A 14,728-nucleotide genomic window follows, 5' to 3' on the forward strand; every position below is an offset into this window, starting at 1 on the left:
CTACATGTTATGAAGCCACTCCAAGCAGGTATCATGAATAAGGCTACGATTTAGTCATGTGTATTTTTAGAAAAGTCATGGACAGGTCATGGGTAATAAACAAAAATCCACAGCCCGTGACCTGTCCATGACCTTTTCTATAAATACCCAACTAAATCTTACCTGGGGGGCCCCGGAGCGCTGCTGCTCTGCAGGACCTCTGGGGGGGCCCCTGGGGCCAGCCCCTCTGGCTGCTGCTCAGGCCATCCGCAGGGCCAGTGGCACTAGCCACTGCTCAGGTGGTTGCTGGGGCCAGCAATCGGGGGCCGCTGAGCAGGAGCTGGTGCAGCTGCCCCCGGGTCCAGCCGCACCGGCAACTGCTTGGGTAGCCCCTGGGTCCAGGAGCAGCCAAGTAGGGGCTGCTCTGGCCGCCCCCAGGGCCACTACTCGGGTGGCCCCCAGGGCCAGCTGCCCGAGCAGCGGCTGGTGCAGCTGGAATGTCTGGCTGTGGGGCTGCTCCAGCAGGAGCCAGTGTGGCTGACCCCAGGGCCTGCTGCTTGGGCGGCCCTGGGGTCAGAGGTCACGGAGGTAGTGGTATGTCATGGAATCCGTGACTTCTGCAACCTCTGTGACAGACACACAGCCTTAATCATGAACATTTCCATGGAAACACTGTTTAAACTGTTCATGAATTGATTTGTAATACATATGGTATGTGTCCCCCATTTCTTCAGGCAAAATAGAGATTTAAGGAAGTAGTTTTTTTATTTAAGATCCAAAAGGGCATTATCTACTCGAAAGAGAAGGGAAAGGAGAAAGAAAAGGAGGTGGGGAAAGACAAGTAAAAGGAGGAAGGAAATGCTCTCTTCCCCCAATACTTCTCTTTTTCCTGTTCCTATCCTCTTTCTCCCTCCTGTATCTAGTTCTCTCCTTTCTCACTCTCCTTTACTCAATGTTTTCTATGCTTTGATTTTTTTCCCCTTTAACAGTCAATTTGCCCCACCTGCCTGCTATACAAAGTTGAAAATCCAGAAGCAGCATTATCTGCTACTAAGAAACAGGTACCTGTCTTTCCAGCACTGCGGACACAATGACTCTGGTAATTCCCAAGGACACACTTAACTATATGTTGCTTTGACTTTAAAAAGAAGAATCAAATCATGCACTGTTTAAATTACAGCCACTGAAGTGGGATTTCATTAAAATGTGAAGGATTATCATCTAAATGGAAAGAGACCATAATGTCAATATCACTATTTTGTTTTACTGGATTGAGGGTAAGGTCAAAAGTCAGAAACTTCTGAGTTCTTATCGTTGCTCTCTGATTTTGGGCAAGTCACTTAACTTCCATTTGTCTCAGTTTCCCCACAGCACTTTGCATTTTCAAAATGTTGTAAGTGCCAAGTATTATTTTATTAGTACAGTCGAAACACATTACATTAGCGTGATCTGCCCCTTCTCAGATAGTTTCTTAAGTATACACCTGATAGTCACATAACCTAGAGGAGATTCAAAACAGAAAGAAGTTCCCTTTCAGCACACATATACAGAGTGACATTCAAAAATTAGGCACCCAAGTCACATGAATGTCAATAGAAGTGATGTGATTAATTCCATGTATTGTATGCTGAAAAATACCTAATAAAACTGTTGCAAGGTTAAACGCATCAGCTTGTAAAGTACTTTGAGATTCTCAGTGGAAGGTTGCTGTAAGAGCGTAAAGTATTATTAGATCCTTTTTCAAGAAAAGGAAATGCCAGTTAGAAAAATGGGAATCTTAAGTGTGCATATATAAACGGCTATTAATGCAGAAATTAAAAGTAGCTCACTCACCTTTTACTCAGCTCTGTTTCTCTAAATTCCCATTTTTGAAACTGGCCTATCAAATCACTAGGAGCCCGAAGGATATCCTTTACATTTAAAAAGAACTCCTAAAAAAGAAGGATGCAGTTTGAAATCAGCATAACTCAGACAAACCTGTGTTTACTATACCAAAGTAAATTTTCAGTTAGCCATTTTAATACTTGTGCCTAGATACAATTTAAGCAAAGATCTGCTACAGACCTCCCAAAATAAGAAAAATACACTTATTTTGCATTACCCACTGTATTATATTATGAGCGTTAAGCTGCTCTTTGTCAAGGTTGTGACCTAACACAACATATTAGACATTAACAACAAACCACTGCAATTTAATTTCTTTGAACTATGATCTTTTTAGTTTGGAGTCCCTGTAACAATCTTGTCAGTTGTGGACAAAATGAGGTAATGATAACTTACATTGATTATGAATCTCTCCTTTGCTTACTGTATTTCAGGTTGTGAAAATATGAATTGTGTTGTCTGGAAGAAAAGTCTTTTTGTTGTGTTTCTGATTCTAGTACATAATGACTTTCCTTCATTAGACTTGTGTATTTCCCTAAAGCAACAATTCATTCTAGTGTTGATGCAGTTAGTAATGTGTATTGCTTAATGCTTTTACTATCACCACAATAAACCGACTATCATTAGCAGTAACTGACAGACCAAAACTAATTACACAGCACACTTTAAAAAAACAAAAAACAGTGCGTCAAGTTACCGCTCATGAAAAGGCAAGGCTTAGCTGGAGCAATCTGAGTTGCTCGCAGTGCACAGGACCCATGCAAGTTTTTCCAGACAGCTCTGCAAATGCACCTCAGCCCTGACATGCACCAGTCTTTTTATTCCAGGAAGAGGCCTCACTTAAGAAGATATTTCTGTTGTGCAGAACTGTGTGGTGGTTTTCAGATGTGTGTAAGTAGGGAAAAGGAGCAGATACTGGCAGTGATACTAAAAATATTTTTTTTAAATGAAAGACACCAGATATATTCAGCAGAATGTGTGTGATTCTTGTGCCACCTGGATAGCTAATTATCTCTTCATATTTTTCTCACCACTTTAGGTATTATTGGCATAAAAGGAAATATGTATTTCACTAAGACAGCATTTCTGGAAGCTGTTAGGTTGGGCTCGTTTTCCTGCCCACACAATTGCGAAGGGTCTCAGATTGCTGCATGAAGAATTATAAATAGAGAGTAGCAGCCTTAACTCAAAAAACCGTAAATAATTTGTAATTTTAAATGTAGTTATACTGGATAATGTGCTACCACTCTTAAAATCAATTTTTATTTGATTTTCCACAATACACAAAAAATGTCATCGTATTCACCATAGTCGTAGAAAAATGGGCCCAGCCCTGAGAAGTGTTCTGAGCTCTGAGTTTCCACTGAGCTCAGTGGAGTTGAGTGCAGTTAGCTCCTTTTGGGATTGGTTTACATTACTGGGGGATAGGATAGCACAAAGTTTAAAGAATAAAGAAGAAGAGAGGAAAGCTTGCTTACATTCAGGAATTTCTCATACTGAATAGCTGATTCCATGGTGTTTTTTGAATAATCCAGCGTATCCTTCCAAGAGTGCATCAGGAAAGCCAGCCGTAACTGCCGTGCTATTAGGAATTAGGAATTTTAAGATGCAGATGGAAAATCATCATTATCGAATATATTTATATGACTCCAAAATGATAATATCTGAGCACCTCATCATCTTTAATGTACTTATCCTCACAATGTTGCTGTGAGGTATGGAAATACTATTGTTTCCACTTTATAGATGTAGAATGAAGGCACAGAGAAGCAAAGAGCCAGATTTGTAGAAGTATTTCGCTGCTGAAAGAAGCAGATAGGTGCCTAGTGGGATTTTCAAAGGCACTTTTTAAAATCCACTCCATGTCTATTTCCATTTTTAAGAGGTTAAATGCCTTTGAAAAATCTGGACCTCAGAGACTTGCTCAAGATCACATGGGAAATATGTGGTGGAGTATGGACTTGAACCCAGGTCTCCTAAGACCTAGGCTAGTGCCTTAACCATCCTCTCTTACCCACAAAATTGACTTAGCTTGAAATTGATTCCAATGCTCTATATTCCTAAACTACTGTAATATGAACGAAAAAGAATCGTTAAGCACAAATTCAGTTACCAAAAAAAAAAAATACTGAAGAACCCAAACTTGCCAATTCCCATTTTAATCAGGAAACTTATACAAGAAATAATGTTCAATTTATGGCTTTTTTTAAAATTGCTATTTTTCTTGGCTTAAATTTTCTTAAAAAATACATTTTACAAGCTTCTTAAAAAGTGTTTCTGCCACAAATAAGATTTTACCTGTATGTTTCTTCAGTGCATCTTTGATAGTAATGAAGTTTTTTAAAGATTTAGACATTTTACAGCCAGCAATTGTTAAATGACCAGTGTGCAAAAAATATCGAACCCAGTGATCATTTTCAAAGTATGCCTGCAGCAAAACCACAAATAGAAAGGATAAGTTTTTTGTTTTTTTAAAAACAACAGCACACGTCCACACACATAAGGTTTCTGAACAGGAAAAAAATGTAACAAAACAAAACCACCATGATAATACAAAAAGGATTTTCTGAAGGCACATTTCCTAAACATGATCAGGAATCACAAAATGTTACTCTTTTAAGAGCAAAAATACTGTTCAGATTATGCCCCCAATTCTACAATTGGATGTGCAATGACACATGCATCTGCCTGGAGCTCCACTGACTTCAGTGGACTCCACATAGATGCAGACTCTCACTTGTGCAGATCCAGCTGCAGCACTGGATTCCGTGCAGGTACCACATGAGTATTTTACCTGAGCATAGTTTTAAATAAAAGGAAAAAGAAGAAGCAGGATTTAAATTAAGAGAATCTGATGACGTGCTGGAGTTGATAAAACCTCATTAGACAGCGACAAAATATAATTTCACATTAGTTTAATGAAGTCTCCCTTTTATTTAGATTATTTCTGCCTTTTATTTTGAAAAAGTTTTATTCTTTTCATTAAAGGGATATTATCAGCTTTAAAAATAATTTCTGCCTGAAACATTTGTACCTACTGTAGTTACAAATACCCAAGATTACAGTAACCAAAGAAAAAAGGAGGAAAAAAAAAATTCTGTTTTTCAGTTTTTTTCCTTTGTGCATTCATCACCACACTGGATATGATCAACTTCACTATTCTGTTGACAGTCACCAGCTAAGAGAAACTACACTTTAAGAGTTTGGGGTTTCTGGGCTTTTTTTTTTTTTTTTTTTTTTAAGTCTCAGTCAAATCTAAAAATGGTATAATTTTTGTATAATAGAAACTAAAGACAGATGGTGAACATGTCACCTACCTCAGACTGTGCCAATTCATTGTCATGGTGAGGGAATCGAAGATCAAAGCCCCCTCCATGAATGTCCATCGACTCTCCCAGAATGGATCCAGCCATAGCAGAGCATTCAATATGCCAACCTGGACGGCCCTGTTTAGAGATAAACAAGTGATTTCAGTACAGATTAAATATTCTTTGTTATTGGTTTTTTACAGAAACCCTTCTTAGGAGAAACTACTTTCTACCCACACCTTTGTCTGTATCATTCCCTCATTGGTTTGTCCACTAATAAATACAAATAAATTAATATGACATAGAAGTATGAGGGAGAACAGATTTTTAATCATCATCATCCTTGATATAAGAATAGTGTTGAACTTCAAGATCTCCCATACTGTAATAAATCATACATGCCAAATGTATCTATGAGCAGATGAATATACAGAACACAGTCCTGGCCCCTCTAATACTTTCAAAATAAAGTATTGCATTCAAGTAATGGTTTTGTCTCTCTTAACATCACAAGGGAAAGCTGCATTTATTCTCGGGGTTATAAGTCTTGGAACCCTTGCCTTAAAGTGAGGCATTCGTTCTTATGCAAACTACTTTCAGATGAGTGGAACCTTCTCCCCACTCATTCCAACAGGCATTTTGATTTGAGCACAGAATACTGAACTGAAACTTTGGGAGGTTAATAATGGGAAAGTGGACAAGGTAGACCGATCCCCATGTTTAGAGGTACATTGATAATATTGATTTAATGGACAACATTTCTGCACACAGACTTCTATTTGAGAAGTGGCTAATAACTGGCTAACTACACTGTATAGGATATTAAATGAACACAGCAATGCTACTGAACAAAATATTATTGCAATCTCGACTTCATTAAATGCAAGATGAGGCTGGATCATTTGTTGTACAGGCTAGTACAGATGATATTCATAAGCTGTAGAAAGATTAGCTTCTGTATTATGTGTGTGGTTTGAACACACTGATCCTTACCTTTCCCCAAGGGGAGTCCCATGAGGGCTCTCCTGGTTTGGAAGATTTCCACAAAGCAAAATCATTCGGGGAACGTTTCTCACTCAAACGATCAACTGAGATACTGAGGTCACCTGTCAATGGAGAAAACTTTGTATATATTTATACTGTCTTTAAACATTAGCGTTACCTACTCCTGTTTCTGCTGTAACTTTCAATGCAAAAAAACAAACAAAAAAAAAACCACACTAAAAATTTACAACTGAAAAGAGCAATCCTTTGCTTCTTGATTAATCCATGGCCTCTTCTGAGACTACCAACAAAAGTGTTAGTTGTGAAGCTTCTTAAGCCCTGAAATATGTGATTCAACTGCTACTCTCTCTCAGCATTCATAATTACAGCATTACAACCTCCCGTGGCCCCCCAAATGTTAAGGTTGCAAATTCAAGAAGTCAGAAGTTAGAAAATGCCAGAATAAAGGTTGCCTGTGCAACCTTAATTCAGGTCCCTTTTGCATATGCATTATGATCTGTTCTTTAATTACATGATCACATACTATTTTTTCCATAGCATCTCTGTCTCATTCAGGAGATGACACAGGATGGATGGTAATCACTGAACGTGTAGCTATTCACTATTTCTTTTTATCCTTATCATTCAACACGTGACCCCATGTACTATTTATTGCAGACCATTCAAACGTTGCACTGAATATAGAATTATTAATTTCCTCATGGGCATCGTGCTTTGTTGCAAATTTTAGCATCACCCTCTACTACAAGTTTTAATTAAAAGAGGGCTGCACCCATTTAGCTCAGCACAGTAACATGAATATTTACAATGTGAAGGACAGTTCTCAATATATAAAAGTAATTTACATTTGAAGCCGGCAAGTTGTAACAAGAGCTGATCCAATCCCAGTGCTGGTCACTGATTTCAGGAAAACAGCTAATTTGTAGAGCTGATTGGGAATTGTTCAACCAAAGGTTTTTATATCAAAGGCTGATTAATTGAAACCAAAACCTTTTGCAGGAAAGGGTCAATTTTGACAAATTTTTAAGACTCAAAATTGTTAGAAGAAAGTTTCATAGTTGTTGAAACACCCTATTTCAACATAGAATGAAAGATTCTGGTTTCCCAGTTCAAAATGACTTTTTGTTTCAAAATTTAAGCTAGAATAATTTTTTTTAAATATAAAAAATGGTCGAAATTGAAATGTTTTGACTGATGCGAACAGATTTTTTTTTTTCCCCTTTCAGATTTTTGGTTCATAACATTTTTTGAGATTGACGTCTTGTCCTGACTTGGGACAGAAATTTGTTTCAAAATCTTAAAATTGTTTGCAAGACAGGAAAACTGTTTCCTGCCCAACTCTACTCATTTGTGACTCCAAAAATAAAGGAAGTGCAATGTGGAGACTACAAAACTTTTCCATTCTTCTAATGGGCCTGAACCAAGTCAATGGGAATATCTGACGTTGTGCATGCTGATAGCAACTTAAGTGAATATTGATTTTATTACCTTCACCCTCCTGAAGAGCTCTCTGATCACCTACAGCTTCAGGAACCAACTTAGCATAGGAGTGTTTCTCAGTGGCATCAAACTTCATTGTATCAAAGTAGACAGACCCATTTGATACATAACTAGAACGTTAAAAGAATTTAACAAAACCTTTATCAATATAAAACTAAAACTCAGCAATAAGTATCTCTATCCATCCTGTATAAGATCCTCAGCAGGACTACTTGAAGAGTATTGTACTGTTCAACATGAGTAAGGGTGACAGAATTTGGTCCTAAGTTGTTAAAGTGCATGGTAAAAACTTTAGGTAAAAACTGTAAAAAGCCAAGGTAAATATGTCCTAGGAAAGCCAATTAAAATTAAATTTGTTAAATAAATATTTTAGCAAGATATAAAAAGGATACTATTAGATATTTCTCCTTTATAAATGTTAACATTTCCTCCCATCTTTTGATTGTCTGCAATAACATAACAATTACAAGTTACATTTATTTTCCAGGTTGTTTGCAGTGTTGTTATAGCTGTGTTGGTCCCAGATTATATGACAGAGAACGTGGGTGAGATTCCTTTTATTGGACCAACTTCTGTTGGCAGAAGAGACAGAGACAAGCTTTCAAGCTACACTGAGCTCTTCGGGTCCATTAAAAGACATTAGCTTACCTACCTTGTGTCTCTCATTTATTTTCCAATCAATTTTGTCCTCCTCTATTTGGCCAATTTATTTTGTCATGGTTTTAATGGGTCATCCTTGGGATTTCCCCCCCTCCTTCTCTGTTTCAAAACCACCAGCAGTGTGCACCACTCAGAGCACAGGGTCAATTTTCCTATGGCTTGAGCACAGGCATAAATGGAAGTTTTTCAGCACATGTATATTAGACACCCAATGGCAGTTTGAGCCATAGTGTATGAATTTCTCTGCTGTTCTAGAAAAAACAATTTGCTTTTTAAACTGTTTAGAGTAAGATGTTTTTGTGATGAAAATCTTTTCATACAGTAAATCTGTACCCGCTTAAGCTACAAACAGAAAAAGCTTTTAAGTCAGGATGCCTGGATATTTAGGCACCTACATAGAAGCAGCTTGATTTTCAAAGGTACTAAGCAACAGCAAGAGTTGGGGAAGTCGATGGGAGAAGCAGATCTGCACATGTGAAAAAAACGAAACCACTTCTACTTAAGTGCCTAAATAAAGATTTAGTGGCCTATTTTACACTTCCATTTCTAAAAATTGTTGCCTAACACTATGGGTAAAATCCTGGTCCTGTTAAAGTCAATCAGAGTTTTACCATTGATTAAATGGGGCTGTAATTTCACCCTATATTTTTATGATCTGAAGTCTCCGTTTGTAAAAGAACATGAAAACCACAGTAACAAAATTTTTTTTAAATCAGGTTTGAGAATATTGCTTGGGTGTGAAGGAACAAGCTGATTAGTTTTATCCCAAAGAAACACTGCTTGAATGTAGTCTTTTGTACCACTGCTTATAGAAACAAAGTAAGATGGCTCCACTGTATATTGCAGAACTATTATTTCAGTATTAGAGCTTTGCTTTGTTACACAATAATTGCAGAAATAATTCTGTAATGTTGCACACAACCCATAACGGCGCTTACCCATAACCATTATCCACAATCTTTTGAACAAATGCCACAATTTCCGGTACATATTCGCTGACCCGAGTTAAGACATCAGGAGGTAACACCTATGGATAAAGATAAAAGGGCATTTATATATACTGCATTTCACACCACTTTTCATGCCAGAATCTCAATTAAACCTCGTCCTCCTTGTGAGGTAGGTAATAACTATTTTATAAAGATGGAAAAACTGAGGCAGAGTTAAATGACTTGCTCAAAGGAACACAGCAAGTGGCAGTCAGAAATAGAACTTAGGTGTTCTAATTCCTAGTTTCCAACTGGACCTCTTTTCTAAACTTCTTATCCCATCAGCCAAGTTACTAAAGGTCTGGCTGCTGCAGGAGATGAAAGTTGTTCAATTTGTGGCATCTCTGGCTGGGCAGGAATTATTCCCTACCATGTTTCTGAGCTACTCATGCTAAATGATGCTAAATGCTGTTGGCAGGGCCCCTGGTGATGCAGTTAGTGACCCCAGCCATGTATCTCAAATTCCAGACTCAGCCTGGGACAACAGGATGGGGAAAGGCAGAAATTAGCAACATTTGAGGAAGGAAAATGGACCTTATTAATGGGTAAGGGAATGAGACACCCACCCTGATGAGTTTGCCCAGTTCATGTCAAGGGGAAGGGATGGGGTGTAGATATGCAGTACGAAGTGCCTGATCTCCACATGGCAGGAACTATTGTTAACATGATCAGTTGCAGGGTGGCTACACTGGTGAGAAGAGTACAGCAGGGTCTTAATATGCTGATTTAATAACTACCAGTTCATTGCAGGTTAAAGATCATCAATAAGGCGGTGGGCTAAGGCCTTCGATCACAATCGAGTTGCTGAATTTTTTTTCAGTGCCTTCTGAGGGTGCAGCCAGCAATACACATGTCTGGCACATACAACGTTCATAAAAATGGAACAGCTTGTTTACTTACATTGAGGGCTTCCATATCTTTATGATACTCCTCTTCCCAGAATTTGGGGAGATTAGAGAATATGGAGTTGTCAGTCACCTGACTACCAAACTTGGAGTCTAGCCACTCGGACAGCACATCTTTTGCTTCTTCCAACAATTTCTATGAAAAGAAAATTATATACATATAACCGTTCAGTGCAATACAAATCTAGAAAAAGTCTTATTTATGAGCCTAGACTGTAATGCCTTTTCATAGAAAATATGTTTTCACACTTAATTCGCCTGGGCATGAATATTCCTGCACCTATCATTCTTTGCAGCCATGTAGCCTTCCATGTGCTTGGAGTGAACAGAAGATGGGTACATAATTTACATCTGGAGAGTCTTAACGGTGTTCTGATAAAAGATACAGAGAAGTGCTGAGGGATTTGCATTTTGCTGAAGAGAAATATCATGCAAATGAATACAGATAGTTCAGTAAAAAAAAGTGCTCCCTAAATATCAGCCTATTTTCTCTTTAGTTTTCCATTAACACTCCATTAACAATTACACCATACATTCTGAAGACAGATATATAGAATCAGCCTAAAAAGAACTACTTTGGTGACGTAATAGATTTATTTTTAAAAACAAAAACATTTATAAAGGCACCCATCTTTTAGTAGTTGGATGAACTTTACATAAGTTGGACCAAAAAGGATGCATTTCACAAAGGCAGGGAGCACACAGTCTGTGCCCCCAGCAGTTATTGCACCAAACAGCTTGAAAGAGAGGCAGTACCATCCAGGATTCTAATTACCAAGAGAAATTAGTTACAATATCTGTTGTGTTTACTGGGGCTTATCCAAAGGACAATGAAGTCAATAGGAATCTTTCCATTTATTTTGCTCAGGCCCTCATCCAGAGGAAAGATATTTCTGAAATAATTTGGAAACATCAATTCGGTGAACAAGAGGCATAAAATACTTGAGCAGCACAGCAATAAAACTGTCAAAGATATTTGCACGTGCGCTGTGGACAGAGCTGTATGTACAACAAGTTATGGCATGAATCCCTCCCCAAGACAGAAATTCCATGAAAGAAGGGGAAAGATACGAGTCTGTTTGTGGGGGAGAAAATCCTTTACAGAAAACTGGAAATAACTGGAAATAGCAGCTATCAAAAAAGAAGATTATGAGGAGGTCCGAAGCTGGTCTGAGTGGCATACAAAAGCTATTTAATTGAGCTCAGTGATACAATTTTATCGCATTGAATGTTAAGTATTGGGAAATTCTCAGACCATTTATAAAATATGTTTCAGAAAACTGTTACAAGCCAATGAGATCTAAAATCCATTCATATTGACCTCAGCATGTTTGTTGATCTCTTCTCCAGTAAGTTTCTTTTGCACAGCTTCTTCTAGATGTTCCACAGCAGACTTCACTGCATTCTGAATTCTTTCCAGCATCTGCTTTTTATCTGGATCAGTGGTGTCATTTAACATAGCTGAAAAAGGCTACATTAAGAAATGTTCATGAAATAATGTACAGTGAAAAAAAAAAAAATCAATCCAAGAACTTTAACTGGATAACAGAATTATTGGCACTTTCTTCATGGTCTGGTGTGTTACAAGCGCAGCTTATTCAACGGCTGTATATTCCTCATGTAAAATATGTTCTGAGCACATAATTCCTTACTTGAGATGAGTAGTATGTTTCCCCACATGCAGTCAGATTGAAATCTATCAGACTACTCAGAGAATAATGTACTGCTCAACATCAGTAAAGGAGCAATAAGGCGGCCACTAGTTTTAACGGTCCAAAAGGATATGGGAATATAAAATGCCATCCACATTTGACTGTCTAAATCTGAATTAAACAGCTACATCACAATACGTGTTCCTTGTAGATAGTGGTTGTTTTTAACCTTTACAACATTATAACTATTTAGTACTTTCCCTTAATCTCAATGCTCTCTACAAAAGTGAATAAGCATGATAATCCCCATTTTATAGATGGGATAAATTTCCAAGCACAGAAAAGTTAAGTGACACGTTGGTGACAGACATAAAACGCAAGCCCCCTAGCTCCCAGCTCTGTGCTTCAACTCATAGGGTTGAGAATCACTAATTTTTTTTCAATTCATGAAGCATAAAGAGGCCAAAAACTCATCCTCAACCCAGTGCATCCCCTAAACTGTAGCACCAAAAGCTCAATGATGTCAATGGCACAGTAGGCCGTATAATTCATATTCAAACTTACTCCATAAAGAAAGTCTACATAAATACTTTTCATTCATGGCCTTTCCTTAAATTTGTGTTTTTATTTGTCAGAAGCTTAAGTAATATTGCAGCGAACATCTGAATTTTCCTCAAAATAGTACACACATACATACAGGTTACATGTTTGGGGACAAAATTAAGCATGCATTTTGCACATGCAATTCTATGCCTAAAGCATCAGAAAAGTCTGGCGCAGATTTAAAAAATAGTCAAAAATTCTACAGGATGTGAAGATGGCTGTTTATTTCCAGTAATATAGCATCACAAGTTTCCCTGTGGATGGTCCTGATTCAGCAAGGTACTCTAAGCAAATGTCTAATTTTAAGCACATGAGCAGTCCTACATAATCAGTGGAACTCCCCAAATGCTTAAAGTACCTTACTGAATCAGAGACTAAGTTATGAGCAGAGGAAAACTATGAGCTCACCTTTGAAGCAATTTGAACATCTTCAAATAGCTGGACTGCAGGCGGCTTCTTCTCTCTATATTGTTCAAAAAGATAATTTTGTCTTGCTCTCTTAATGATCTACAAGGCAAGAATATTTAAACATATTTCTAAAAAGGGCAAAGTCCAAATACCAATGTATTTTGCTACTACATACTTTAGCAGGACCCCTCTAAATTCAACAAGCTACAAAAATTACATATCTAATTAGCACCACTGAAGCACATCAAATAAAGTAATCATGAAATTAAATGCATTAATAACCAATAATGAAGCAGGCCAGTAAAATAAGTTACCTTTGTAAAAAGGACAGTTAATCTTCATTGTCTATAACCGCATTCACTTATACATCAGCTTGGAAGGATTAGATTTTTAAATTGGTAGATGTTGGTACTGGTTGATTTCATCATGCACACAGAAACGGACACAAAATATTTCCAGCCATGATAATCAAAGTTTTTTAAACACAGGCAAGTAAGAAAAGTGCTGCTTGAGAACTTAAGAGTTTGATTTAAGAGTATTTACCTTTGTATACTTTGATATCTGAAGTTGACAATTTTGGTTTTAATAGCTATAAAGCTTCAACTTTCTGAATTTCAACATTTACTATCATTACTGTCAGTAATTCTTGCCTGACCACCCCGCATTGTCTGGCTCGGCCCCTCCCACAACTGAAAATTAGAAATGCTTCTAACTCACAATTCTGTACAACTGTGAAAATTTAAAATTTGATTAAAAAGGGGAAAATTTTAAAAATAAACAGATACTATTCACTGAAATTATATACAAAAATTGAATTCTGCCAAGCCTACTTGTACACAAAAGCAGCATGGATCTAAATTACTAGATGCTTTGCTAAAGTCTAGACAGTATACTAAACCTGAATGAGATCCAGTGACTGAAAATCAATGTCTTTGTGACAGATATTAGAATCAGGCTACATAGTGCAATTAAAGTTACTAGTCTAGATGTCTAGCCTTACCAAATTGATAAAACACACTATATGCATACTGATTCCGAATCCCTGGGCTTGGTCAACTTATTGTCATTTAGATGCACCTTTAAAGACACCTTACCTTATCATCAATATCTGTAATATTTATACAATAGAAGACATCGTATTTAAAGTAATCCCTCAACACTCTTCTCAGGATATCAAATGAGATGTATGACCTAAAAAAAATTCAAAAGACAGAACTTACTTTTACTTAGCAAATACTTCATATACACATCTATTATATGCAAGAACTATGTTAATGCAGCACTGAACGAGATTTTAAATCCCAAAGTCAGTAAATTCCCAACTGAAGTTCCCATAACAATATTAACTTTCCCCCCACTACAAACAGGCTTTTCATTGCATAACAAATATAAATGGTAATTTTCTTTTTCCATCTTAGAGTACCCGAGTTGTCATCCAGCAATATGTCTAACTCACTGTACTTGGCTTGACATATTCCTAGAGATTTTCAGCTTTGTTATTTAGTTGCTTACAATATAAACTGTTCGCTTTTTATCCAAGGAAGAAACTCTGTGGTACCTGGCATGTCCCATGTGAGAAGCATCATATACTGTTGGGCCACAGCAATACCATGTCACTTTTTTGCCACTCTGGGGCTGAAATACATCCTTAAATGGAAAGGAAGGTACAGTGAGCAGAAGAAATTGAAGACATAAGGTCTCGGAGCAGCAACATCAGGAGCACAGGCATGTCAAGCAAATATGATTATGGATTAACACACAACAATTACACTCTCAATTTTACTGTAAGAAAAAAATGCTAACTTCACGACCTAAAAGAGATAACATAGTTCATT

General features: G+C 37.3%; 1 protein-coding gene across 2 annotated transcripts in view; it reads right to left on the reverse strand.

Annotated features, from left to right (window-relative positions):
* Nucleotides 1-14,728, reverse strand: part of CARS1 (cysteinyl-tRNA synthetase 1) — a 49,518-nt gene that overhangs the window by 16,716 nt on the left and 18,074 nt on the right. For both annotated transcript variants that reach the window (XM_073347286.2, XM_073347287.2), the window contains 12 exons: nt 14,452-14,540; nt 13,988-14,084; nt 12,894-12,992; nt 11,552-11,701; nt 10,226-10,366; nt 9,275-9,363; nt 7,665-7,786; nt 6,165-6,277; nt 5,181-5,309; nt 4,162-4,291; nt 3,342-3,445; nt 1,813-1,910 (listed from right to left, as the gene is read on the reverse strand). In XM_073347286.2, the coding sequence (XP_073203387.1) occupies nt 1,813-1,910; nt 3,342-3,445; nt 4,162-4,291; nt 5,181-5,309; nt 6,165-6,277; nt 7,665-7,786; nt 9,275-9,363; nt 10,226-10,366; nt 11,552-11,701; nt 12,894-12,992; nt 13,988-14,084; nt 14,452-14,540 (1,361 nt within the window). The remainder of the gene's footprint in view (nt 1-1,812; nt 1,911-3,341; nt 3,446-4,161; nt 4,292-5,180; nt 5,310-6,164; nt 6,278-7,664; nt 7,787-9,274; nt 9,364-10,225; nt 10,367-11,551; nt 11,702-12,893; nt 12,993-13,987; nt 14,085-14,451; nt 14,541-14,728) is intronic.

The sequence above is a fragment of the Lepidochelys kempii genome, chromosome 6, assembly GCF_965140285.1.
Source record: "Lepidochelys kempii isolate rLepKem1 chromosome 6, rLepKem1.hap1, whole genome shotgun sequence".
NCBI lineage: Eukaryota > Metazoa > Chordata > Testudines > Cheloniidae > Lepidochelys > Lepidochelys kempii.